Source organism: Bos indicus, chromosome 22, assembly GCF_029378745.1.
Source record: "Bos indicus isolate NIAB-ARS_2022 breed Sahiwal x Tharparkar chromosome 22, NIAB-ARS_B.indTharparkar_mat_pri_1.0, whole genome shotgun sequence".
Classification (NCBI taxonomy): Eukaryota; Metazoa; Chordata; class Mammalia; order Artiodactyla; family Bovidae; genus Bos; species Bos indicus.
In genome coordinates this window covers 50,265,527-50,292,508 of record NC_091781.1, presented here as the reverse complement: position 1 = coordinate 50,292,508, position 26,982 = coordinate 50,265,527, and the positions used below count along the sequence as shown (strand labels likewise).

The following is a 26,982-nucleotide window of genomic DNA, read 5'->3' as shown; positions in this document are numbered from 1 at the left end:
ACAGAACTTTTATGTGCTCATAGATGGTACTTGTAAATGGCCCATGGGCCCTCCTCGTCATACTCACGGCGGCTGAACCACAGGCTCTGGAAGGAGTTCCGAGACGCCATGATGGAGCCTCCGAGCCAAGCAGCAACGGCCCGGTGCGGAGAGCCCAGCACGGTGGTACCAGGGCCCAGCTCCTGTCTCAGGCGCTCAGGAAAGCCAGTCAACAGGGTGCTGCCACCGTCCAGCACCACATTAGCCAGCAGCTGCTCCTGCTGCTTGGCCTCCAGCCGGCTGATACTGAGGAGGGCTAGCTGTGGAAGGCCCGGCTGATTGACGCCCAGCAGATTGGGTTGGAAGAGAGCCTCTGGGCAGCAGAAGCGCTCAGAGCCCAGTGTGATGACCTGCTTGTCCGGAAGCACAAAATCCACCTGGGTCTGGGACTGCATGCGGGCTAGCTCAGCCTTCATGTCCATGGCCACGTAACACCAGGTCTCTTTAATCTGGTTGACCAGCTCTGCCTTGAGCGGTGATTGGCCACCCGCCAGCAACAGCTGAGCCAGGTGTTCCGTAAGGTCGCAACCTGCCACGTCCAGCCGGTAGGTGTCAAGGGGGGCCAGATCCCCAGTGACAATGGGAGCCACGTAGGACGTGCCGTGGCCACTGCCCAGCACCAGCCCAGTGGTGCGCCCGTAAGCATAGAGCGCCAGCAGGGCCTGGTGCACTGTCTGCATGGCTGGCACATGGAAACGCTCGAAGAGTATTTCAGCCACCTTTTCTCGGTTGGTGCGCGGGGAGATGGGTGAGTCGGCCACAAGCACAGCCAGCTCCTCGGGCTGCACGCCCAGCCTGCAGTAGAACAGGTGCTGCCATAGCACCTCCAGGGCATCCCAGTCAGAGATCACGCCTCGATTTAGCATTGAATAGGAGGGCTCTTGCTTCTCGGGCACCGTGTACCTGGGCTGGCCCTGGACTGGGTGTTGCAGCAGTTGCACGCGTGAAGGCAGCACGCTGAGGACGTGGTCTTCTCCAGCCAGCCCGCATTTGGTGAAGCCTGTGCCTGTGTCAATCACCACGGCAGCCATGTCCTGGTAGGGGCCCAGCGAGTGGCGGCAGAGCACTGGGGACCGTACAGCCAGAGCATTCATGGTGGGCACCAGCTCATAGCAGGCCCCACGGAGCAGGCTGAGGTGTGCAACCACTGGCGAGTGGGTCATGTCCTCGGTTGTCAGCTTAAATTGGGGACCCTGGAGCTGAGTGTCCACTGTGACCATGGGCAAGACCTTGCAACTGGGGCTGGGTGCGGTGATCGCGATCAGGGAAAGTTGCTTCTCCTGCACCTTGGGGGAGCTGCCATGCTGCCAGGACAAGAGCCGATGTATGCTGGAGCTTTGGGCAGCACTGGCACCAACCTTTTCTCTGTTTACATAGACGCAGGTCTCCTCGGGGGGCATCCGGTGTACCTCCACATGGGTAGGCGGGCCCAGTGGCTCACCTTCTTGGCCCAGGGTGGAAGCCTGACCAGGATCCCTAGTGGTCAGGGCACCCCTTGAGAGAGTGGGCTCACTGGAGATGAGGGGTTCTTGGGAAAAGGGAGGCTGCCTGGAAATAGGGGTTCCAGTGAGAGGAGGTTGAACAGGAAGTGGGGGCTGCTTGGTGGAGGGGGCCTGCTCAGCTAGTGGGGGCTGACCACCAAGGGGGGCCTGCCCAGCACGTTTGACCTGAGGGCTGTCAGGGTGACAGCTCTCTTTCTGATTGTGGCTGCCTATATCCTCCTGGAGTGGGGGTCTGAGCACCTCCTGGTTTTTGGCTGCTGGCACCGGCTCTGTGGTGTGCTCTGAGCTCATCCACTGTTGTTTCTTGGTCTGGTCCAGAGAGGTGTCCTGCATCCCAGGGGCATCCAGCATCCAGATAGTGCGACTCCCTTGGTTTTTTTCAGCATCAGGTTTGGACCAGCCAGGATCATGGGCATGGCTCAGGATCCTCTCTCCAAATTGGAGTGGTGTCCCCAGTAGAACAGGCCCTCCGAGCATCCCCATCCTCATGGGTGTCTCAGCACCAGTGGAGCCTCGTGATTCCAGGTGGACCCTGGCCTCTTTGGGAACCAGGGCCACCTCTCGGTAGCTTCCCGATGAAAGGCTGGAGGGCACGGGGCTGGACACCACGGCCGTGGTGGACCAGAAGCTGGAACGATCGCTGTCAGGGGTGAGGATGGGCATGGGCAGTGGGCGGGTGGGTTGCGTGCTTTCGGAAGCATAGATGGGTGGGTGGGTGGGCATGAGGCCCACCAACACTGCCCGGGAGCCCATGGGATCATGACACAGCAGCCCCATCCTGGTGTTGCCTGTGGCCATGTCAAACACCAGCACACGGTCTTCCACAGCATCCCGTAACTGGCAGGTAGGGGCACTGGAGGCAGGTATCTGCATGGCTTCCCTGGGAGGTACTGGGGCTGGGTTGTGGCCACTTAATTGGCAGGCAGATGGCGGCCTGCTGGAGCAGGGGTTGTTGCAAACATTGAGGGGCTGCTGACTTTGCTGAGTGCTGCGGATCTCCTGGCTGTCCCTCTGGCTCTTGGGGGTTCCTGGAGGCCCTGAGCCTGGTTTGGGGCTGCCTGGCCTAGAGATACCGACCAGGGGCTTCTCCACTTGGTTCTTGGGATGCCTGGGTAACACTGGCCTTTGGGTAACCTCGTGTACCTGGCTCTGGTCCTGGGATTTGTTCAGGGTGGGTGCTGGGGTGGGAGGCTCCTCCTGAGGATGGAAATTCAGTTTGTTCTGGCAGGATGTGACCCCTTTGGAAGAATCCAACTGGACTGGCCACTGGTTGCCATATTTCCCAGGCAAGAGGTCTTGGGACAGGCCCTTGGTGGTGGCTTTGGTATCAGTCAGGTGGTCAGGGTTGCAGGGATAAGATTCTGCTCCTGCCATTGAGATTGGATCCACACCTGGAGTACTGGCCCGGGTTGGAGTTGGCGTTGGAAGAGCCTGAACCGGACCTGGGCCCTTGCCCTGGCTCTGATCATGACCTGGAGCCAGAAAAGGACCTTGGGCTGCAGGTGAGCCATCTTCCCCTAAAGGGATATACGGTAGCCATCGGCTCTTCCTAATGCCCGCTGGGGCAGTCTGCTCCGGGCTGCAGGGGCCTTTGCCCCAGCCTACGAGGACTTTAGCTGGAACCTTGCCCTCCCCCACCACCTGCACCTGAAGCCGGGAACAGTAGAGTCCATGCTGGGCCGTGTCACTGGAGGCATCACCGCGCGTGTACACCGGTAGGGCCGGGGTCCTGGTCTCCATGACGAGATGTGTTTGGGCTCCCACGAAAGAGCCTGGGAATAAGCTAGTGGAGGGGAGTCTCAGGGTGTCCTGGGAGGCCCTCTCATAGCCACATTGGGAGGTAGCCTCCGTAGGCTCCCGGAGGTGCTGATGACAGGGCTCATGGGTGTGGGCCTGGGAGGCTGAGCCATAGGCCCCATCTGAGTTGGCCTCGGTGGACAATGGCACCTCATGCCTCGAGGATGCAGATCCTGAGTTTATCCGTGGTCCCTGGGACCCTCTAACGCCACCCCCCAGCTGCTGGCTGCCAATTGAGGGGTGGCCCTGGGGGCCCGATGGATCAGGGCCCCCCACTTTCTTGGTGACTTCCATAGTCCTGCTCCATGCCCTAGGTGCCCTGCCCCCGCTTCATTGCCGTGGCAACCCCACACATCATAGCACCCCCATGACCTGGGGGAGGGTGAGAGAGTGTGGGAAACCAGGGGCCCCACCCCCCTGAGGAATGGGGGCCTGCCCAGGGAATCTTGGGTAATGGGAAGAGCAAGGGATCCCCGTGAAGTCTGGCAACCCTACCCTGTCCTCCTCTCTGACAGTCAGGTAGTCACTCTGCCCAGGCCAGCCCAAGAGCGAGGGTAGAGCTCCTAGAGGTGAAGGACCGTATAAGACCAAGGGGAAGAAAGTATAGGCAGGGAAGACGCCGAGCGAAGCCCCTGGGTTCCCAGTCTACCTCAGATGCCAGACTTGGCTCTTTTTCCCCATTTCCCACGTGGCAACTTGACGCTTAAACCCTGACCCACGGATGCCGTTCGAAGTGTGTGAGGCCCATGGGGAGAGAGGGGAGGCCAAGCCCCTTCACCACTCAGTCCTGAGAGCCGGAAGTGGGTGAGGGGCCCAGACTCAGGCTCTAACTCCCCTCCCCCATGTTCCCCGGCTCCTGCTCCAGGGACAGACGCTCCTTGGCAGTCTTTCTGCTCCAGATGGTTTTCCTCTGCCTGTGCCTCCCAAAGCCCCCTCCCCAGAGCCACATGTCCTTCAGGCCCAGCCCACTGTCCCACAGAGGTGGGGATGGGGGTGACATGGGTGGGGGTGGGGCCTCTGCTCAGAACCTTCCAGTCACAGTGTTCTAGCTCTTGTCACATTGTGTGAGCCTCACGCTGGCAGAATACTGGGCGTAGGACACTGGACCAACCAAAGAGCAATTATGTAATGGGGCACAACAGGGACACAGAGGTTAGGGGACTGCCCACGCCGAGGGCTCAGGGCTGGTTCCACACTGGGAGTATGGTGGGTGAAGGACTGGGTCCCGGGACCACACACAGTGAGGACATGTGGGACAAAGGACTGGGCTTGGGCAGCACACGCGAAAGGAGGGTATTAGACAGGTGGGCGGTTCCACTCTCCATTTCGTAGATGGCAAACAGAGGGTCCAGGAGGCATGGGACCCTTCTGGCCCACCAGCCCAGGCCCAGTTGAGCCTGGCAGCCATAGAAAACAGGCTCGGTTTGGGGACCGCCCCCATAGCCGAAGCCCTGGGTCTGGAAGTTCTGACTGGGGTGGGGTCAGACCTTCCTCCCACCCCCAGCTATGAGCCCTGGGCCTCTTCCCTCTTGTCCCCCAGGGCTATTTTCTCAGGCCTCAGTCTTTCTACCCAGGAAACAGGTCTGTGGAGAAAGCGGCTATAGTCTTGTCCTCTGAAACGGTGTGTTTTCACCAAAGTTAAAAATAGTGCTTACGGATGGCCATGGGGTGTGAAGCGATGTGACCAGGGACCAAGGCTAGCTTGGTGCTTCATCTGTACCTTCCTGGGCAAAGCCTGACTCAGCCACGGCTCAGGCCCCCAGGGCCCCTCCCCGTTCCCCAGATGCCGCTTTTGATGAAGAAGGGGGACAGAGGTCTCTGGACAGACTATGGTCCAGGAAGGTGGCATGGCCCAAGGCTCTGTGGCCTGTGCATGCGTGCATTCACACACACACACAGGCTTGCTGAACACTATTCACCTCAGTAATCTGTCCCCGAGCATACTGCTTTTTTTTGTTTGTTTAATCTGGTTTTGTTTTTCCCCGTGACAGAGATGCTATTAGCAGCCTGTTGTGCTTGTGGGAGGGCTGGAGCGGGGGGCGGGGAGAGAGGCCCTGAAAATCACTGCCTGGCCATCCCTGAGCCATCCCCCCACCTCCTGGGGAAGTGAGGCATAACCCTTTCTGCCAGGGCTGAGGTCCTCTGCGACAAACTGACCTGAGAAGGGTGTGGCCCACGAAGGAAGGACCAGAGAAGGCAGTCTGGAGCAGAGACAGCTTTTCCCACCTGGGACGCAAACACCCCTGATGGCAAAAGAGAACACCGACTGCTGTGGACTGGGCGCTTCCTCTGCACCTGGCAGTGCTGAGCACCGCAAGCCAGCCTCACAGCAATTCAGTGAGAGCCGGGTGCTGTCATTCTTATTTTACAGACGAGGCAACCAAGGCACAGGGAGGAGAGAGAAACTGCGGAGGTTGCAGCTAGTGAGTTGTAGAGCGGAATCCGAGGCCAGGCCACCAAGCTCGGGACCCACACTTCTGTAACTTCCGGTGCCACCACTGGGTGTCATGCCCAGGGCCAGGCGGGCATGGACTCTGCTGGAAGGGAACCAACATGCCTCCCTTCCGAGCTCTGCAGCCTCAATCCCTCGATACTCAAGCTATATCCCACTTGGCCCTACTGCTTCTCCCGGTAGCTTAGCAGGCGGCTCAGGCCTGGGAGGGGGCATTTTCCTGGCGGGCAGTAAGCCAGTGCCTCCCAGGAACCTGGCGGTGCTGAGTAGGGGCTAGTTACTTACCCTGTGGGACCAGGCTGAGTCTTTTGTACTCACAATTCTTGGCTGATCAAAGCCCACTCGGCTTCATCCAGCTAAGGGGAGGGGCAGTGGGGCAGTCAGAGAAGCTCCCAGGCTGGGCCCCTTCTACCCAGCCCCTCTTGGGGATCAGGCAGGGACATTGCCCCTGTACCCCTCCCCCCAACATGTTTTTAAATAGTCTCTCACCAGGAAGAAGGGCATCCAATTCTATTTCTGATTCTGGAAAGTGAGGAGGGCCAACATGTTGCCATGGCAACCTGGAGAGCCCCTCCCCCCCAGCTGAGCCCATTCCCCAGGCTGAGGGCTGCCTGGGATGAAGGGGCCAAGAAGCAACAGGGAGGAGCTCAGTCTGAGGGGAAGGCCATACCGAGACTCTTCTGTGAGGGCAGGTTTCAGTGCTGCCTCTCTTCACACTTCACCTGACCCGAGGGCTGGCTCGGAGAGTTGGGGGAGCCCCAAACCCTGGGGAGAGGGTCAGACTCCAGGAGATGGGGACAGTCCGCTCACTCTGAGAAACCCTCCTTCCTCACGGATCAGGCTGGAATCCTCCTACCCAGGAGGTTCTGGGGACGGTAGGCAGGAAAGGCCCCGTGAGCAGCCAAGTTCCCCAGACCTGGTTTTTCAACACAGACATGTCTTGGGTTTGGTGGTGTTCCCAGGGGTCAGCTCATCAAGTCCCTGGCCCTGCACTCTTCTAGGTGACCTGCCTTCCCCGCCCTGCACTCTGGGAAGACTCTAGACATCTTAAAAAAAATCTAGGATCAAAAGGAGCCTTAGGGGGACTTTCCTGGTGGTCCAGGGACTAAGACTCTGCACTCCCTGTTGCAAAGGCCCTGAGTTCAATCCCTGGTCAGGGTTCTAGATCCCACATGCTACAATTAAAGAGCCCATGTACCTCAACTAAGACCTGGTGCAGCCAAATAAATAAATAAAATAAAATATGTAAAAAAGAAGTCTTAAGGGGCTCCCAGTGCAGCCAACCACTTGCTAATGGAGTGAAAAGCAATGCAGCAGCTCATCCCTGCCTACTGTCCAGGGGCTCAGACACCAGCCCTGTGTCCCAGAGGCTGCACATGGGTAGCACTTAGATCTGTGGAGGGAGGGCACTCCAGGCAGGAACACAGCCCAGGCAAAGGCAGGCTTCTGAAAAGCCCCCCGAAAGGACCTTGTTATCAACCCTCTCTGGGTGGGTCCTGATGGGAAACCAAAGCCCCCCCAGGAGGAAGGCTGTATCTGCCGCCTCTCAGCTCTATACCCAGCACTCTGCATTTTCCTCTCCTCCCTGTGAACTCTAACTTCCTGCTTCCCTGGAAGTCTCTTCTGGCCCAGGTGCACCCATTCCATGGAGCTGGCACCTTCTCCCTGCCCCATTCCCTGCCTGATCCCAAATAATGGCAGTTATGGTGCAGAAAAGCCCAGCCCTAGAGGAAGCTGTGGTGGGATGAGGGGTGATAATACACCTCACCTGGGATGTGAAAGGCAGAATCCAAGAGTGAGGGAAGACGTGTCTTTTGAGCTCTAAGGCGCAGGAAAATTTAAATAACAGATGTTTAAACAACCTTCCCTGCAAGCCATGGTGCAGTGACCCCTCTGCTGTGATGTGTTACAGCTTAAAAATAGCCCACAATGAACCGCTCTGAGCTCCAATTGACTCAAGCTTACGTAACTCTGCGTGAAAGATGGCCAGCCGCACCAGCCACAAGGGAGGGCAACAGCGCAGCCACCCTGACTGCCGTCCACAGCTGGCTGAGGGGCTGCGCCAGCTCCCCCCACCACTTCCCTGGGAGCAGCCCCCCATCCAGCCAGGAGTCGGGAGGGAGGAGGAGGGAGTCCTTGCTGCCAGAAGCAGGGCCTTAAGACTAGCGAGAAGAGACCTCCCACCACACCTGCGATGGGGACGTGAGGAGGGCTGCCTTCCTGCCTGGTCCCTGTGGAGGGTGGGGGAGACTTTGAGAACAGATGGCTGGGTCAAAGAAAGCAGGGCAGGAGCCCATGGGGGCAGAGGGATGGGGCAGCCCAAAGAATTCCTTTCCCCCTTTGAAGAGGGGGCTCCCCAGCTCGGAGAGACATGTCAGCAGGACCGATGGCTGGCTGAAGCTGTCACTACCGTGTAGCCCAGAGGAACTACAGAGGAGCCTTGGGGGGACTATCCTGGTGGTCCACGGACTAAGACTCCACACTCCCTGATGCAAAGGCCCTGAGTTCGATCCCTGGTCAGGGAATTAGATCCCACATGCTGCAACTAAAGAGCCCCTGTATCAACACTAAGACCTGGTGCAGCCAAATAAATAAATAAAATAAAATATGTAAAAAAGAAAGTCTTAAAGGGTTCCCAGTGCAGACAACCACTTGCTAATGGAGTGAAAAGTAATGCCTGGTTCCCCAGAAGCTCATCCCTGCCTACTGTCCAGGGGCTCAGACACCAGCCCTGTGTCCCAGAGGCTGCACATGGTAGCACTTAGATCTGTGGAGGGAGGGCACTCCAGGCAGGTGCACAGCCCAGACACGTGGGCTGTGTGCCTCTGGGGGCCTCTAAGTCTCCATGGTCCTGGCTGCACTGGAATCGGCGGCGGCGGCGGGGGTGGGGGGGGCGGGGTCGGGGCGGCAGGAGTGGGGGGACTTGTGGCACGAGAAAGGGAGATCTGGCTTCAGAGCTAATTGAATCCTGCGATCTTGGCCACCAGCTGCTTTTGAGTCCCCTGTCTTCCCTGATGCATTCCCAGATCCCAGCTGCCCAGTCTAAGATCACAAGTTTGCGAGTGGCTAAACCAATATGAAGGGGAATGAGAGAGAAGGCAAGGATGCCCCTGGATCTCATGCTCCATCTGCCTCTGCCTGTACAGAGCCCCAGGGATTCAGCAATGTCCCTCCGCTCCCACCATCTGAGCTCAGAATAGCAACCATCACAGGACAGGCCCCACGAGCTCAAGCTCCCACAGAGCAACAATGAGACTGATGAGGGCCAAACCCAAGGACCCTCCCGCCACCTGCACGGCACAGGATGGCTGTCAGGACCATTAATACCTCTGCTTCTCTTCCACGATCCCAGCTCCTGGATGGGTGGAGCTGAAGTTGTGGGCAAATGGGTAGCCACGGAGGGACAGGAGCTGGTGCTAGGTTCTCTTGGCATCTAGGCTCATCGGGCTAAAAACTCTGACTGGAATGAACCCCCAAAAGAATGGAGGGAGAGACTAAGGCTCAGCTGGCCCCCAGTGCCGGATGGGGAATGCTGGGGGTGGTTCAAGTCATCCCACCTCCTCCAGGCTGGAGTAGCTCCACCTTTGAGCTGACTGGACTCTCACACAGACAGAGCAGAAGCTGTGGGTGAAGAGATGCTCGGTTCCTGGGTCTTCACGGAGGAGAGTTCTCCAGCCCAGTGTGGAGTAATAGGTGTTTTTCACCAGGGCCTGGCAGATGCCAGATCAACGCTCAGTTATCGATTCTCAGGGCTGCTTCTCTCCAGGCAGAGGCACTAAGTGTGAAAGATGCATGCTGGGTCTTCCTGAGCCTCAGACCCTCCCAGCAGCACCCACGGACCCCCAACCCCACCCAGCCCTGGAGGAGGGGCAGGTCTCCTACAGCTGCAGGGAGTTAGTTCATGCAGTGGCATCAGAGGTGCACCCAGGGCCTCATGGGCTGCACCAAGGGAATGACCGATGAAGTCATTGTCCCAGAAAGGTCTCAGGGTTTGAAATGGGGTTGTGTCTGGAGCCCTCAGGGGCAACCCCTAGAGAGCCTTTGGATCCCTGTGGAAATTCTCTGAAAGGCTGGGGCTTTGGCATAAGGGGAATCCCAGACCAGACTCCTGGTCCCCCATCAAAGCAGGTCGGTCAACCCCATGTCTGCCCTCCAGGTGCCAGACGACACTGACACCAGTGGGCAATCAGGAGGCTGTGAGTCATCTCCTGCTTCCTCAGCCCCAGCTCCCAGCCTGGCCTCCCTCCAGCCTCTCTTGGCACCTGCCGGCCCCCAGTCCCACTGAGCTGCAATGGAGGGAGATGAGGCAGATGAGCTGACACCCACTCCCCCCAGCTCATGATGGGAAGACTGGACTTCCAAAGCCGTGGGAGAAACCTGCGCTCATCCCATCCAGCCCCAGTTACAGGCCCGGGGCCCACCAGGGCCACCAGCAATTTCCCTCTTGCTCCGGCCCCTACTCAGGCCTCCCCCAAGGGAGAAGCAAAAAACAAACAAATAAATAAGGGAAAGGCAACCCAGGCTTCATGAGCCCTGGAAGCCACTCAAAGCTCCTGTTCTGCTGAGCCCATGGCGGGCAGCTAGGACTAACCCCTCCTTTCTTCCCTGGTGGCCCAGGCAGGAACTGGAAACCCTGAAGCAGTTCCATCTTCAGTCACTCCAGATGAACGTAGGACTATCAAATGGCTCTGAGAACAGAGTTCAGAGCTTGGGGGCTTCAGTGTTAGGGAGAGGCAGTGCAGTTGTGTCAAGCATCTGCTTAAGTGTGTCCCCTCCCTGGAGAATCCTGGCCCTGGAGGCCCTTGGCCCAGAAACAGGCCCGAAGCCCCACATTCTGGCTACATGGGAAACTGACACCCGCTGAGCGTCTTCCGTCTCCCTTCTCTCCTCCATAAGCTTCCCTCCCATCCAGAGAATCCCCTTCCTCTCTGAGTCTCTCTCTTACATATAAATACATATATATTTGGCTGCACCAGGTCTTAGTTGCAACACGTGGACTCTTTAGTTGCAGCATGCAGGATCTTTAGTTGAGACATGCAAACTCTTAGTTGTGGCATGTGGGATCTAATCCCTGACCAGGGATTGAACCTGGGCCCCCTGCATTGGGAGCATGGAGTCTTAGCCACTGAAGCACGGGGGAAGTTCCCTGAGACCCTTTCTTATCCTTTTCTTTTCTGGGCTTATGATAAGACCATGGTCCCTAAGCTGCAGAGACCCAGTGGGGATGGAGCCTCAGTCTAACTTCAGTGAAGCCTCTGAGCCTTGTCCTCACTTCCCACCCAGCTCCAAGCCTGGGGTCACCCTTAGATCCCCAGGATGAGATTAGGGCACAAGGACTACCAGGCGGAGGGATGGAGACAGTCTTTTCCAACTGGTACAGGGACCACAGCTGTGGGAGGGTTCCAGGACCATTCCACTCACTTCTCTCCCAGCCTCAGGGGTGACACAGGCAAGGAGGGAGCCCAGAGGTCCCTGGCAGAGTGTGCAAAGCTACAACCTCCTCCTCTGTGCCTGCACTCTTGGGCATCAGGGGTGAGGTGGTAAATGGGCAGACGGAGCCCATCTCTACCCGTCTGTAGCTTCTAGAGCCCTGATCTTCAGACCCTTGCGCTAGAGCTTGAGTCTCAATTTAAGCTTTACCTACCTGTCCTCAGAGTCCTTCAGGTTCCCATATCTGGGCCTCCTCTGACCTGAGGTGACAGAGTGGGCAATAGATGGGTAGAAAACAGCTAGGCAGCTCCAGTCCCAAGGAGACCCCTACTCTGCTTACCAGGGGGCTCTTGCCCTAAACCCAGGGTTCCATGCATGACAGGCCAGAGACTCAAAGGGGCAGGAGCCTACTTCCCTTAGGGTGAGTCAGGGTCCCCCAGCTGATGAGAGAGAGGCCATGGGAAGCCTGAGCAAGAGAGAGGACCCACCACGGCACAGGTCCGGGGCCCCATCACCCTGGTTGCCCAGGTGTCCACACCAAACAGGGCCCAGTGGCCCCCTCAGCCTTAAGGGCATGGGGGAGCAGCAGTCCAAGGAGGAAGATGCTCTCCTCCGGTGGAGCTGCCCTTCTAGTGGCTATTGTACTGTGGCCTTGACGAGTATAAATAGCCTGAGCCGTCTGCACCTCGAAGCTGGTGCCTTGAAAGTGTGGAGCCGAGGCCTTGCTGCAGGCTCATCTCTCTCAAGGCTGCAAGAGCAATGCTGGCATGACTGGGGGAGAGGGGGACAAGTCTCCATGCCTTAACAGTGGGTGGGGGCGGGCAGTTAGGGGAAAGGTGCAGGCGGAGCAGGGAGCCCTGGAGTGGGGCTAGGGCCTGGGCAATGGGATGGGAGGACTGGGCAACAGCAGAAGGCATCGTGGCTGCTGCATGTCTGGGTTTTCAACCCACCCCTCTTGGGTTCCATCTGAAAGTCCCCAGGGCCCTGTATTCTAGATGTGGGCCTGGCCTGCCCTTCCTGTTCTCTGGAGCCTTCTTGCTGACCCAACCCCCTTCCAGCCTCAGGGCCTTTGCATGGGCTGTTCACTCTGCCAAAACTCTCTTTCCTCAACCATTTCTGGCGCAGTTACCATCTGACAACATCCCAGCAAAAATGTCACCTCCTGGGGTGGCCTCCCTTACCTCCCTCTTCATCTATCTAGGGCTGTCCTCCATTCCCTCAGAGCAGCCTGTCTTTTCCTTTCATAGCATTTACCACAAAGTGTACTTAAATATTCATTTATTCATTTACTGATTTAAGGGCCAGTGGTCACCCCTGAGTCCCCTGTGCCCAGCAGCCAGGCACACAGCAGACACCTCATAAATACTGCATCAAGGATCCCCGCACTGGGTCCTCCTGAGGAGCGAGAGACCAATATGCCTTGCAGTCCTCCTATGCCCCTGAAGGTGAAGGGACCGGGACACGGCAGAGGCCAGCCCAGAGGCAGCTTGGGGTAACTGCCACCGCTATGCAGGTCCAAGCCCCGAGGCCCGCCTGGGGCTGAGGTCACGTGGGTCTCAGTGGCTCTGAGAGGGGCCGGGGCCGCCCTGGGCTCCTGTGCACTGTTGGGGACGGTGACTGTTCCAAGGGCATGATTGCCTTGTCAGGGGCACCAGGGCCCACGTTCACGTAGGCCACGGGCAGCTGCACGTAGTGGTCCCCTCGCAGCGCAGCCACCACGAGTGCCACTTCCCCTGCTAGCTCTCCGAAGGTGGGTCGTGCCATGGGGTCCGCCGCCCAGCAGTGCTGCATCACAGTGTACCTACCGGGGAGAGGAAAACATTAGGGGCACGGTGCACCCCCACCCAGAGCTTCTGGGCTATCCACTTGCGCTTAGCCCCTTGGCAGGCCACAGTGGACGAGAGCGGATGACATGGCTAATGCCTTGCCTCACCCAATTACAGGGAAGCTCTTATTATAACTGCCTGCCTTCCCACCCTGGCAGAGGTCGAATTGCCTCAGGGGTTGAGAGGCTGGACTCCTGTGTCCTGTGACCTGGGCTTTGTGATCTCAACAAGTTTCTTAACCTCTCTGTGCCTCTGGATCCTTCTCTGATCACAGGGCTTTTGGGGTATAAAATGAGAAGACTCCTGTGAAGTTCGGAGCTTAGGGCCCAGCTCACAAGCTATTGCAGTTATCATCACAGGTCTTCTAGGAAGGAAGCCCAGGTCTGAGGAAATGGGGATTCAAAGCACTAAGATTGTGGGGCAACTCATTGGCATCATATGGGCTTTCCTGGTGGCTCAGGTGGTAAAGATTCTGTCTGCAATGTGGGAGACCTGGGTTCGATCCCTGGGTCAGGAAGATACCCTGGAGAAGAAAATGGCCACCTACTTCAGTATTCTTGCATGGAGAATTTTATGGACAGAGGAGCCTGGCAGGCTACAGTCCCCAGGGTTGCAAAGAGTCGGACAAGACTGAGCAACTAGCACTTTCACTTTTCTTTCACTTTCCTTTCACTTTCCTTTCACTTTCTTTGGCACTATGGATCCCAAGCAGTTTCTTTGTGTTTGTCTGATGGGTCCTAACACATGCCCCTTTATCTTGGAAATGTCATCCCTGCCCTAAATGATACTAAAAGTGCCCTACACATGATAATCTCGTATAATTCTGAGAACTCTGAGGGTGGTACTGTGATCACTCTAATTCTGCAGATGAGGAAACTGAAGCCCAGAGACAAGGGACTTCCCTGGTCTAGAGGATCCTGGCATGGCCCCCTTCATTCTCCCTGTGGTTGCTTATGGCTCTTGACTGAGGTGCCCTCTAGGAATTGCCCTAGGTAGAAAAGAAATGCCTCCTCCAGGCTCACACGCCTTCCTCCTGGACAGCTGTAAGCAGTGACTGATGTATGTCTGGTGCAAAGACCCGGGCCCCTGGGTCTCAATTTCAGAAAACTCTGAAGGGCCACCCCAATTCCAGAGATCCCAGGAGATGGACAGCAGCCTCTTTTACATCTGCATCACAGCTCTACTTCTCTGCCTCCCTAGTCCTGCTTCCCTTGCCTCCAACCTAGGAATCGACCACCTGCATATGTGTAAATCTCCATCTCAGAGTCTGTTTCAGGGAGCCTGACCCAGAGGCAGAAATTAATTTCCCTGACTTTGAAGCAGATGCATCAGTGAAATAAATAATGAAAAGCAAAAGCAAGGCAGGCAGGGCTGTGAGGAAGGGTTACTCATACCCTTCTGGAACACAAGCTGAGCGAGACAGGAATCATTAGCCACCTTTACCTGTGACCTGGTTCTTCCCATTCTAACCTCAAAGACCTGAGCATGGCTAAGGCATGCGAGCTGCTCATGAAGCTGAACCACCCGACAGGCACTGATGAAACACAGCTGTCGCCATGCCTCTGGGAACAGGGAATCTGAAACTATATCCAATGAAAAACAATTTCTGATCTGGAGATGTGGAGGGGGCTTAGTGTGGGAGCTAATGGAACCTTTCCTTGAGGTTAAGTAAGTGGAAGCGATGGAAAACAGCCCCCCTTGCTGGGGATTGTGGGGAGAGGAGTGCTGGGAAATGAAATCACTGGCCTCAACCAATGATTAGGAATGCTGTTACCATGGCAACCATGATCTCCTTCTAGCACCAAGCCTTGATGCTGGCGGAACCAGTCCACAGATGAGGAAACTGAGGCCCAGAGAGGGTCCCTTTCTAGGTCAACCTGAGAATGAGTCAAAAAGCCAGGCAAGAACTCTGTCTCCAGCCCCCTCCTCACCTTCTTGTCTCTAGTCCCAGCTCCCTCCCCATCACCATGTCCATATACTCACAGAGAATCTGGGCAATACTCAGGCTGGGGTAGGCGCCGACCCTGGGCCAGGAAGTGAGTAAGATCAAAAGGGTCGATGTGGGGGTATGGAGGGGCACCCCGTGTCAGCAGCTCCCATAACAGCACACCATACGACCACTGTGGGAGGGGACAGGTGAAGGGATTCAACTCTTAGCTCAAATCTGGGGACAGGTGGACCCCTCCAGGTCTGCTCCCTCCTAGAGCCTGCTAGCTGGAAATGAGGGGCTCCACCCCCAAATCGGAATTGTTCTTCTATACCTCACAAGCATCTTCGCTCTGTCCCCCCTCCGAGCCTGCCCAGAGTTGGGGCTTGGCAAGGCCTGGATTGCCTGTGAAGAGCCACCTCTTGCCCTGATACCTGCCCAGAGATGGGCAAATGGTCTATGGGCACCGCCCAACACAGGGTTCCCTGGGTTCATCAACATCCAGAGTTGAATGGGCAAGGCCGAGTGTTGTCTGAGGCTGGGTGGACTCTGGGGCAGGTGGGGCCTCACCACGTCAGACTTGGTGGTGAATCTGTAGGTCTGCAGGCTCTCCAGCGCCATCCACTTGACAGGCAAGCGAGCGTGGCGGTGCTGCTGGACACTGTAGTACTCCTTGTCCAGGACATCACGGGCCAGACCAAAGTCAGCCACCTTGACCGTGAATGACTCATCCAGCCTGGGAGGGGAGGATCACACTCAGGACTGGTCCCCACCAGACCCAAACCCATCTATCTCAGGCCCTCACAGGGTTTCTGAGCTACAGCATCCAACCCAAGCCTGCACTGGGCAGACAGAAAAATGGAGGACCAGAAAGAGAAGGACATGTCCAGGGCTATATAGCAAGAAATGGAGCGTGGGCCTTCCCTGTGGGCGCCTTCAGCTGCACACCCCAGCGCTCCGCCCCCTGGCTTCTCTCTGGCCACTCACATGCAGTTCCGAGCAGCCAGATCCCGGTGCACAAACTTCTGCTCGGCCAGGTACTCCATGCCGTGGGCCACCTGCAGGCCGAAGCTGATGAGGTCCTTTACTGTGGGATTCTGGGGGTGGGTGGGGAGCACAGGTGGGCCAGTAGGTGAGGGCGAGCAGCTCCATGCCCAGCTGCTGCCCAAGCCCCCCCCACCTATGCACCCCCCAGAGCCCAGAGTCAGCTAAGCACCGACTGACCCGCTGGGGTGAGCGGATGAACTGCAGCAGGTCTCCGTGGCGCATGTAGGGCAGCAGCACGCGGGGCAGCCCTTCCGGGGGCAGCACAATGCCAATGAGAGCCAGCACGTTTGGGTGGTGCAGACGGCGCATGAGCAGCCCCTCGCGCAGGAAGGCCTCCACCTCCTGCACCTCTGTGATGCCTGCAGGGAGGCTGGAGTCAGGCCCAGGGCGGGGAACCCCTTGATAAGGGTCAGATGGGGAAACGGAGGAAACAAAAGTCTCCCGCTCAGGGTCACGGAGCTGATGGTAGCACGGCAGGGACAAGGATCCTCCCAGCCTCTGTTCCACTTACGACTCAGCGACTTGATGGCACAGTGGATTCGATTCTGGGCCTCATCTTTGTATTCTCCATGGTAGACAACTCCAAAATGGCCTGATGAGGGAGAGATGGTGAGAGGGGCCCCAGGGCCCAGAGCACACACCACTCCCACCCACCGGCAACCAGACCTCAGAACTCCAACTCGTGATGGCAGAGCCTGCAGCCCTCCCATACCCTCTTAATCTGCACCAGAACCCACTGAAGACAGAGTTCCTATTTCACAGATGAGCAAATGGAGGCTCAGGGTCCTGCCTGATTGTTCCTCAAGCCCATGTCATCTCAGGACTCCATCTCTCCCCTGCTCCACCTGGTCTGGCACTCATACCTTTGCCAATGACTCGGTCAGCGTGGGTGACCACCCTTTCATGGGGAATCAGTACATCCTTGACCTCAGACAGGAGCACAGAGTCCAGGTCCCCAAGCTGGATGGATCCTTTCCGCAGCAATGGGACACGGGACCCATCCCCGCTGTCTGAGGAGGATATTCTGTGGACCTGAGTGGAGGAATCCTGGCCAGTGATAGGAGGGGCTGTGGAGGAAGAGAGGGAATGAGGGGCTGGTGGAGCAGACAGTATGGTCCCATCTTCTAGCACCTCCAGCATCTCACCAAGGCCATTTCTGTAGTCAGAGCCTGAGCGGAGCAGAGGCAGAGGCATGGCTCCAGGGGTCCGGTCCAGGGAGGCCAAGTCTTCCAGGTTCGAAGAAAGAACTGTGGACAAATGCCTGCTAGTAGCCAGCCACTCCAAGGTCCTAGAGGCTGACCCAGACCCAGGAGGTGTGGGCAGACCCCCAAGGCCTGGACAGAGAGGCTATAGGGGCTTGGAGATGTCATAGTTTGGGGGTGAGGGCTGGGTCAGGATGGCAGTGGAGGGCTCACCTAGCTGCTTCCTCCAGCGGTAACTGAAGACCAGTATGGCAGCCAGCACAGCCACAAGCAGGAGCAGAGCCAGGAGGACACCGAGGAGCGTGCTCTGGGGGACCCCTTCCAGACCTGGCCGCACTACCTTGCCCAGGGTGTAGCACCTACCATCCACACAGACCTGGGAAGCATTAGGTGGCAGCTCAGGCCCAGCCTGTAGACGCCCCCGCCCCCGACCCGTGTCTCCTGAGGAGGGCCAACAGAGCTGCCTACCTGCAGTGGAGCACCGTCCTTGCCAAGTTGCAGGGAGGGGGGCAGGGGGCAGACTACCACATCCCCCCGCAGCTCGTGCTGGCAGCTCTTGCCACTCACAGTCACATTCACAGCCACGCAGTCAGCCACAGTGCCCAGCCCGATGTACTGCAGAGACAGTCACGGGGGCTGGCCAGTGCCCCCCACAATGCTCCTTCGGCGAGGCTGCAGCCCTACCCCCTCCACTGTCCTCACCCCTCATCCCCCACACTTACCTCAAACTTAATGGCGTGCTCCTCAGGCTTCAGGGGGGCCAGGTCCTTGCTGGGTGGGTGGGGTGGAGGCAGGAAGCGAAAGCCAGGCAGTGTGTAGCCAGGAGCTCCATCCCCACGGACACTCAGGTTCCCTGTCACCCACCCTCGGCGGCCTCGGACCACATATTCGGGCAGGCGGCACCTGTGTTGCTCCGGGAGCTGCCCCTCACACTGCGGGGCCCAGGTGAGAGCGGTAAACCCCGGTATCCTACCTTCAGCCACCCTGGCCCCCTGAACCCAGCGTGGGCTGGAGCTGGAACTCAGGGGACTGGTGTGGCCTTCCTCCCTCCTGGCAAGTGCCCACTCAGCAACTGCCAGCGCCCGCTCACCCTGTTCTCCACTGCCCTGACCCCATCATGGAATGACAGCGTGAGGTGCCATGCTGAAGTCAGATGCTGGCCGCGGATGGTGACGTGGGAGCCACTGTGGAGGAGAGCGGGGTGGTGGGCCTCGGGGTGCTCTCTGAGGCTGGATCCCTCATCCTTCAGAGACCAGAATGGGCGAGGAGGTGACACTTACGTATAGCCACATTTGGGGCTGATGCCCAGGACGATGGGGTCTTCCCGGTAGTGGAAGTTCCAAGAGCCAGGCACCTCGGCGCCCCCTACCTGCAGGCGAATGGGAACGCTGGCAGTAGCGGCCCCAGGGGGCGTGGTGCATAAAAGCTGCCCCTCGCTGACCCTGCAGAACAGGGGGGATTGGGCTCAGGGGCACCTTCCAAGTGATGGCCAGGCCCAGCTCCTCCAGGGGCCAACAGACCCCTCCCAGTTCCTCTGTCGGTCATCTCCCCGATCTGCCCAAACTCCATGGTCTGTTTGAAGACAGGGTGGTCCCAGTAAGGCCTCCAAGAAGTCAGGGAGGAACAGGGACCCCATAGCGCTGGCTGCAGTCAATGGACACTATAATGGGCTCTCTCACCATCCCCAAACCACCTCGGGGCTGGAGGGAGAAACAGACACTTCTTCCTGGACCGTTCCCTCCACTGAGTGACTGAGCCCTCCTCCCCTACCCTGTCGGGGATCCAAGCCCTACCTGGTGAGGGTTCCCCTATGTGGGACCCTGTTGCCTCCCTTCCCCCTTCCCACTGGCTCTTACTGTTTCAGTGGGCACTCAGTCCCATTGACCAGCACAGTCTGGCTGGTGCCAATAGACAGGCCTCGGCCTTCAAGGGTGAGGCAGGTACCTCCTGCCCGAGGGCCAAAGAAGGGTCGGACTGCTGTCAGCACTGGCTCCTAAGAGGGCATGGAGATGGCTTAGCTTGGAATAGGAGGCCCTCCCCTCCAAACCCTTCCCTGCCCGAACTGCCCACCTGCCCAAGGACACATACGAGGCAAGGTGACCTCACCATGAAAGAGAAGCCTCCTAGCATGGAGGTACCTTCTACCCGGAAGTGCCTGCCCAGTGGCATATTGGTCACAGTGAGGCTGACGTTGGCAGGCCCGGCTACCTGCGTGCTCAAGGGCTCCAGCTCACACTCAAAATCCTCTATGAAGTCCTTCCGGGGCAGTCGGCTGGGACGTCAAGGGAACTCAAGGTCGGCTGGGGCGGTGGGTCACACAGGCCTACTGGCCTGCCCACCACAAATCACAGGTCTCCCCTGAGCTTAAAGATAGCATCTATCTACCCATGCCTCAATCCTGGGTCAACAGGAACTGTCGGTGCAGGGACTAGTTTGGCCATAACTCAACAGACAGATAAGGCACATGCAGGCTCAGAAAGGAATAGAGGTGTCACCCCAGACACAAAACAAGCAGAGCCACCGCAGCTTGCCCCATGCAAGCTGAGGACAGGATCTCACAGCAAAGGGGCTGCTTTGTTTATGCATCAGGGACAGAAACAGCAGGGACCAGGTCGTACCTGAGGTCTGAGTTGCCTTTAGGTAACAGTCGGCAGGGACTTCGACCCACAGTGACCTGATGGGTGCCTTCAGGCACCAGACCAGAAGGGTACAGGTAGAAGTTGGAGCCACATAGGGTCAGCCTTGTGCTGCCCCTTAGGGGTCCACTGCGGGGATAGAACTGAAAGGGGGAGGAGAACATAGCCTGAGTCCCTCTATGGGTCAGGACTCTCAGCCCTGTCTGCTTCCCCCTAAGTTTTCTGCCATACTCCTTGCCTGCCACACACTCCAGTCACCCTAGGTCATGCTTTCGTGCTGGATGTTAAGTTGCTTCGGTCACGTCTGACTCTGTGTGACCCTATGGACTATAGCCTACCAGGCTCTTCTGTACATGGGATTCTCCAGGCAAGAATATTGGAGTGGGTTGCCACGCTCTTCTACAGGGGCTCTTCCCGACCCAGGGACTGAACCCCCATCTCTTGCATTGGCAGGTGGGTTCCTTACCGCTAGCGCCACCTGGGAATCCCTTCACTTTAGGTCAGCAGTCCCCAGCCTTTATGGCACCAGGGACTGGTTTCATGGGAGACAGTTTTTCCATGGACCAGGAAGAGGAGAGATGGTTTCGGGATAATTCAAGCACATTGTATTTATTATGTACTTTGTTTATAATCTAATGCTGCAGCTGATCTAACAGGAGGTACTGATCTGCAGCCCGGAGGTTGGGGACCCCTGCTCTAGGTCACATGCTAGTCCCCACTCAATACTATTCTGTCTCAAAGTCTTTGAATGTGTGTGCCCTCTTTGTAGCTACTTAGGACATACCAGATCTGAGGAAGATCATGGTTAAGACCTGCTGACTCCCACCCCAGGCCCAGCAGGTCCCATCCCTTAACTGTGCCCTGACAGGCAAGCCATACCTCAGTAAGCACTGGTGGGCAGTAGTCCTGTTGCCAGGAGCCAGGACACTCCTTCTGCCGGCCACACATGCCCCCACACCATCCACAGCCCATGAAACGCTGTGCCCGCAGGCAGCGCCCACAGGTGAGGAAGTGGCGGCAGCCAGGGCCCCGAATCGGTACCTGGAAGACCTGGAACAGACAGGTATCTCAGGGGTGGCTGAAGGGGGAGGCTAAGCCCCCTAGAACCCCTGGTTCCACTGTAAATCAGGGTGGTGAGGCCTGTGTGTCAGTGCCTCCCTGGATTCGAGCGGGAGCCTGTGCTCCCAACAGCCCAGCCCCAGGCCCTACCCTGCCCACCTTACCTGGTCCCCAGAGGCAAAAAGCAGGTGGTCCCCAAGGCGTCTGACATCCCGATGCACGGGCTGCCCATTGCTGCCCAGTGAGAAGTTGGACACGTACAGCAAGTAGTTGAGAGACCTGGCCAGCTCCACCTGGGACAGGTTGGCCATGAGCAAAATGGAGACAGGGATCTGGGGATGAGGGGCCGCAGAGACAAAGGACCCACCTGCAGGATGCGCCCATCGGCTGTGCCCATGTGGGCCACTGTGACGTTGTCAAGGCGCGTCACGTACAGTGCCGTGACCTCCACTGGTCCCAACAGCCCGTTGAATAGGTCCACCCGTAAGAGGTTGCCGCTGACGAGCAGAGGGAAGTGGCGGCAGCTGATATTGGGGCTGGAGGCCCCCAGACCAGGCTGGGGAAGGTCAAAGAAGGAGTCAGGGCTCATCTCCATGCGCTGAACCCTTCAGGCCTCTATCAGGGACCACAGTGGCCTAAATTCCCACTCCTCACCTGGCCTGGATGGAGAAGGTCCCAGACCTGCCAGGCACCCCACCTTCCACCATGGGGCTCTCAGATGTAGCCAGGCCAGGGAAGAAGGCCGAGGCCAGAAGGCTGGCTCCCCCGCCCAGAGCCTAGCCCTTCCTTGCCACAGCCATTCTGATAACGTGTTATGGAGCCTTCCAGAGACAACCCCATTCTGTTCTCACTACCACGCTGTGGAGTTGGCTTCTCTCATCACTCCCATTTTACAGATAAGGAAACGGGCTCAGAGAGGTCTGCCCACCTGTCAAAGGCCTTGTCGCCTCCCAGGAGAGGAGCTGGGTTGATAGTCTTGAGTTCCTGACCAGAGTCTTCTCCTGCCCCCTGCTGGTCATGCCCTATATTTCAACAAACCCTGTCACCTCTTTAGGCTTCAATGTCTCCACCTGCTTAAGGAGCTGAACTCTTGAGATTAATTGGGCGGCACCGGCTTGGTAACACGGTCCTTCTCCCTGAGACGCCAAAGATCTTCCAGCACCTCCAGCCGCTACCTGTATCTCCTTCGAGGTACAGGAGAGATAAACCAGGGCCTGAAGGCCTGGGTGCCAGGAGACACTAATTTCTCTCCTGTTTTTAGCAGGAAGGTGTTTGGGGGACACCCAGTGCCCCAGGTCAGAGTTGTAGAAGCTTCTGGGAAACCAGAAGTGAAGGTATGGATGCAAGGGTATTGGAGCTGGATGCAAGGTACAGGCAAGGCTCTGTAGCCCTCGTAGCTTGGGACCGTCCCTTGCCAGCCCTAAGGGTCCTCCTCCTGATAGGAGGCCCCTGTCTGACAATGTGTGCTTAACCCAGTCCTGAGACCTCAGCACTGATTGTAAGTCTTAGAGCAAGACCTCAGCATAGAGCTGGGTCCTGAAACTCCTCACACTGGATCTATAGCATGGGTGGGTGGGGACTAGGAGTCTGTCCTAACTGGAGGTGAGTAAAAGTCCTGATCCTAGCAGGAAGCCAGCCAGGTGTTTTCTGTATGACTCAGGGACAGGTGGGGCTGTGCGCTGGAAAAGAAGCCCTACCCTAGTCAGAGGCCCTACCCTGTCTGTGTGCCCCTGGGCTCCAGGGCCTTAGCTCTGGATTCCTAGGCTTGTCTGGGGGTCCCAGCCTCCTGAAAACACTGAAGTGTCCAATACCCCATAGAGGAGGGTGACTCCACCAGACTCAAATCCCACCTGAACCCATGGAGGGCAGGGACCAGCTCGGAGGCCCTCAGGCTTCGTGAGGGCAGCCACAAGGAACACAGAGCGGCTTTCCTCCTAGAGGCTGTGTCAAACATGGGACAGGCTGGTTCACACACTGCCTGGGGGCCTGGCCAGACTGTGGGCAGGGCTGGAGATTAGCCCTTTTGAGCCTTGTACTGCCAAGTGGGGCCGGGTGTCTTCTGATCTCCTGACCCCTAGCCAAGTCAGAGAGAGGTCCTGATTCCTCACAGAGAAGGAGGGGGGGCAATGAGGGTTCCCTAAGCCCAGACTAGGGATTCCCACCCCTAGGGCCTCTTCAACCCAGATGGAGTCAGCTGAAGGAGGAGGCTGAAGATCTCCCCACCTTCGCTGTGTGTAAACTCTCCTCCTGCCACTGGGGCATCAATCAGAGCAAAAGGAGACAGTGAAGAATGTCACAGCAAGGCCAGAGCCACAGGGCAGATAACGACTCTGAGACCAGTGACTATGGGTTAGTTCCCTGAAAGGCCACTTGTCCAAGGCCATTCCTTCATTCATTCACCCATTTTCCTTGTTTTAATCTCTTATAAGTAGGGTGGGACTGTTTCAGTGGCCTCAAGAAGTCAGTTTTAGGTTTGTCCTCAGGGAAAAAGCATTTTAAGGACCATCCTCTTAGTCTCTGTTCTAGCTCCTTAACACCATGGCTGAAGGGAACCTGAGCAGGGTCTGCCGGGAGGAGCACCTTAGTTCAGCTTAGGCTGGGAGACCTCCTTCCCGGGATGAGAAGGGCCCCAAGTATGGTGAAAGAAAGCCTGGGACTCATGCATGGTGAACCAATCCAGCCAGCCCCTCCTAGGCCTTTACTCATAAGCAGATGTTTATAGTTGCTTGCATAAGACCGGGGTGAGTCTCCTGGAATCCACTAGAGCTAGGCCGCCTTCCCACTATGTCCTGATTCCTCTTCCCATCACCCCACGGAGAGCAATCAGTGATGAGTGGGTCCATAAAGCCTAGGGCAGGCAGGCTGCCTGACAAGCAACCAACTTTCAAGGCCCAGAAGGATCTATGGAACAGGGGTGGAGGGGGGCATTCTCTGACAACTCCTGCCCCACCCTCTTGGGAAAGCAGAGCAAAACAAGCACTCCCACAGGGAAAGCGAAACTGTTGGTAAGTAGATGTGAGTCTGGGTGAATTTGTGAGTATCTGCCTGTGGATTGGGGGTGAGGGGCTACTTTTTGTGTGTGTCCGTAAGTGTATAAACTGGGGGAAGGTAGAAAGGGACAACCACCATTATACCCAGAGTTTGGAAGTATCCCTGGCAGAGAGACAGTTATGATGCAATCCAATTTTCCCATAACCAGGGAAATTACCCAAAAAAGCAAGAGGCCATGGTAAATGAGAGGGTGAAACAGGAAAAGGGTTTAGCAACAGGATCTAGCCTGGCCAGGAGATGAGATTTCAGTATGGGGTTTGACTGACCCCCTAAGAAACTGGGTGGAAGAGAAAGCTTCTCCCCACCTGCCTTCCCCCTCCTAGACCCTCTCAGCCGTGGATGGGAAGTGAACACACACTGCTCACAAGTGAGAGCCGCCTCCTTCTGCTTACCGCATCTGGGCAAAAACTGGGCAACTGGAAGAAGTCCAGCCCTCGCCGGAGGCCAGGGGGGACCGGAGGCTCACAACAGTGCTCTACGCCCTTTTCGATGAGAGTGTCCAGCAGGTGGACGGGGAACGCACAGACCACAGAGTTGGGATCTGCACCTGGGCTGCTGTCTCTGCTAGCCGAGAAAACACCGAAGAGCACTTCCTGCCCCTCAGGGATGCTCAGCTCAGCGGCTAGGTGGCCGCCCACTGGAGCAGCGTGGGCCGCCCGCAGCACCGGGTAGGGTTGCCCGCCCTCATGGGCTGCACGTCGCCGACGTTTAGGGGCGAAATGGCAGTGGAGGACCAGCTCTCGGTAGTCTCCCAGGTCGGTCTCGACAGCGCTGAGCCGTGCCAGGCGCGTGTGCAAGGCGCCAGGAGCAGCTGCCACGTCGGCGGGCTGTACCGTCAGGAAATAGACGAAGGCTCCGGCGTGGAAACTGTACACATATTCGATGCGGTAGGAATCGAGGTGCTGGGGCAGCACCGAGAGCGCTGCGAAGCCTGCTGCAAATCCTGAACCGTCGGCCTTGAGCCGCCGGATGGACACCGAGAGTGGGCTGAAGCTGGCGGCCACCGCCGAGTCCAGTGACGATGCCACGTACAAATAGGATGCCTGGCCCTGCTCAACCACAGTCACGAGGGTGCCCAGAGGGCTGGCTACACAGTCAGGACAGTCCTCTGGCCGATTGTGCTCTGAGAAAAGGCAGACCGGTGGCGCCAGGTGCAGGGCTGTCCCGCCCGGCTCTAGCTCATGCAGGAAGCAGCGGCCACGAAGGCTGGAGCCACAGCTGATCAGTGCGGGAAGCGCGGGTTCCAACACCAGAACCTGCGTATCTGTGTCTCCGGGCGGGCCGTGGGGGCCTGGGCCACAGGCCGCACACGTCTGGCAGCCAGGGGCCCCAGCAGGGCCGGTGGCCAGGCTCTCAACTGGCTGCAGATCAGGTCCAAGCACATGCAGGCGATTGCGTGTGGCCACGAACACCGCACTCCCTTCCCTGCCGCCCTCGTAGGTTGCAACGGCTTGTACCGGACCGCCGGCAGAGAAGCTGGGCACCGAGTACTCCACTGCAAAGTCGCGGGAAGCAGCATACGGGATGCGCGGGCACTGCCAGGACCCGCCAGTCTCGGGCACCGCCGGCAGCGTCGGCAGCAGCAGCAGCAGTAAGAGGAAAGGCTGGAACAGCGGCGGGTGGAGCTCCATCGAGGCCCAGGTAGGGCCCCGTGGAGGTTCCCGCAGACCCGGGCCTGGCTGGGAGCAGACTCGAAGTCTGGGTTGGGACCCGCGTCGAGGGTCGATCCGGGGAGCCCCGGGGCAGCTGACCCCACCAGGACTCCTGAGAGGCCCACCGCCCTCTCCTGCCCTCAGCGTCCGAGCGCCTGGCGCGGGCTGGCACACATAGACAGAGAGGCCGCCTCACCTGTTGCTCTTGTTGCCGCTCCCAGCCGGAGATTAGAGCAAAGTCTGTCGGAGCGACCCCGGCAGGCTGACAGGACCAGGGCGTGGGGGCGGAGCTGTGGGCGGGGCCTGCTGGTTGGCTGGCTGGCCTAGCCCAGCCCCTCTGCTTGCCGACTTTCCCCGCCCTCGGAAGCCTGAGTCCTACACCTACGCTTGGACCCTTTTCTCTCAGTGGCCTGTGGGTGAGTGGGTGTAGGGTGGCCCGAAGAGACGTTTAGTAGATCTGAGCTGTTCTGTCCCGCCCCCTGACGATCGACTGGGCGGAAGTGGGAGGGGTTGCCCCAGTACGTTTGAGGACCATTTGGTATCCTTCTCTCGGCTCCAGGATACAGCAACATCCTCAGACACTCGTTCCTGGTCAGGGCCCAGGGAACCCTCCTTGTGGGGACCAGAAGCCAGGAATGTGTGGAGAACCACAGGGGAGGTGTGAGGAGACCCCAGGAGTGGCACTACCCTCTGTGAAAGTGTTATTCAGTCGTGTCCAACTCTATGACTGTAGCCCACCAGGCTTCTCTGTCTGTGGGATTCTCCAGGCAAGTATACTGGAGTGGGTTGCCATTCCCTTCTGGGACTATCCCTCTGTGGACCTGCTCGGGGCTGACTGCGACAGGATGGCGGTCAGAGGCTACTGCCTTGCATCCAGCCTGCCCAGGGCAGTGGGAGTTATAAGATGGGGCCCACCCTGTTGGCTGGATCTTAGAGTCAGAGGAGAAGCGACTTACATGGAGGCCCAACCCTAGCTCTGCCCTGTCTACCACTGCCTCAGTAGGTGGCAGCTGCAGGGATGGGGTCGACAGAACACAAGTGCTGGCCTTCCTTCCTGGTTCTGCTCCAGCACCTCCCGATATGCGGGAGACATGGGCTTTGGCTTTCAGGGCACCTCTAACCTGTTCTGTTAACCTTGCTGGGCCTCAGGCTTTCAGTCTCCAAAATGAGGTGATTGCCCAGAGTTCTCTCTCCAGGCTGTGATTTTGTGCAGGGTGGGAGTAGGGGAGTCAACCCAGGTCTGCTCTTGCCATCTCTCAGCATCTTCCCTTTGGGAACTACACCCCCCAACACTGGAGTGTCCTGGGGGACATCTTTAGCCTGATAGCCCCCTCAGCCAGGTGTACCTGGGCCCTGGAGAGA

At 58.0% G+C, this 26,982-nt stretch overlaps 2 protein-coding genes across 2 annotated transcripts; both read right to left on the bottom strand.

The window, feature by feature from the left end:
• LOC109575880 (uncharacterized) lies at positions 1 to 4,339 on the bottom strand. The gene has a single exon (XM_019984126.2). The coding sequence runs from the start codon at positions 3,630 to 3,632 to the stop codon at positions 18 to 20; it is 3,615 nt and encodes a 1,204-aa protein (XP_019839685.2). The 5' UTR covers positions 3,633 to 4,339; the 3' UTR covers positions 1 to 17.
• An 8,142-nt stretch (positions 4,340 to 12,481) lies between these two features.
• On the bottom strand, positions 12,482 to 26,203 carry MST1R (macrophage stimulating 1 receptor). The gene is made up of 20 exons (XM_019985105.2): positions 24,361 to 26,203; positions 21,285 to 21,473; positions 21,082 to 21,210; positions 20,738 to 20,908; positions 19,841 to 20,001; positions 19,329 to 19,494; positions 19,079 to 19,215; positions 18,503 to 18,664; positions 18,313 to 18,406; positions 17,945 to 18,154; positions 17,691 to 17,837; positions 17,436 to 17,598; positions 17,166 to 17,267; positions 16,884 to 17,087; positions 16,532 to 16,612; positions 16,198 to 16,379; positions 15,961 to 16,070; positions 15,544 to 15,709; positions 15,030 to 15,166; positions 12,482 to 13,021 (listed from the first exon to the last, which is right to left on the bottom strand). The coding sequence occupies exons 1-20, from the start codon at positions 25,597 to 25,599 to the stop codon at positions 12,766 to 12,768; spliced, it is 4,206 nt and encodes a 1,401-aa protein (XP_019840664.2). The 5' UTR covers positions 25,600 to 26,203; the 3' UTR covers positions 12,482 to 12,765.
• Positions 26,204 to 26,982: the final 779 nt, after the last annotated feature.

Coding starts and splice junctions, on each gene's coding strand:
- LOC109575880 (XM_019984126.2), bottom strand. CDS start 3,632: ATGGAAGTCACCAAGAAAGTGGGGGGCCCTGATCCATCGGGCCCCCAG.
- MST1R (XM_019985105.2), bottom strand. CDS start 25,599: ATGGAGCTCCACCCGCCGCTGTTCCAGCCTTTCCTCTTACTGCTGCTG. Junction 20,002..20,737: donor GCCCACCAGTGCTTACTGAG/GTATGGCTTGCC, acceptor TCCCCCTTTCAG/TTCTATCCCCGCAGTGGACC. Junction 17,599..17,690: donor AGGACGGTGCTCCACTGCAG/GTAGGCAGCTCT, acceptor AATGCTTCCCAG/GTCTGTGTGGATGGTAGGTG.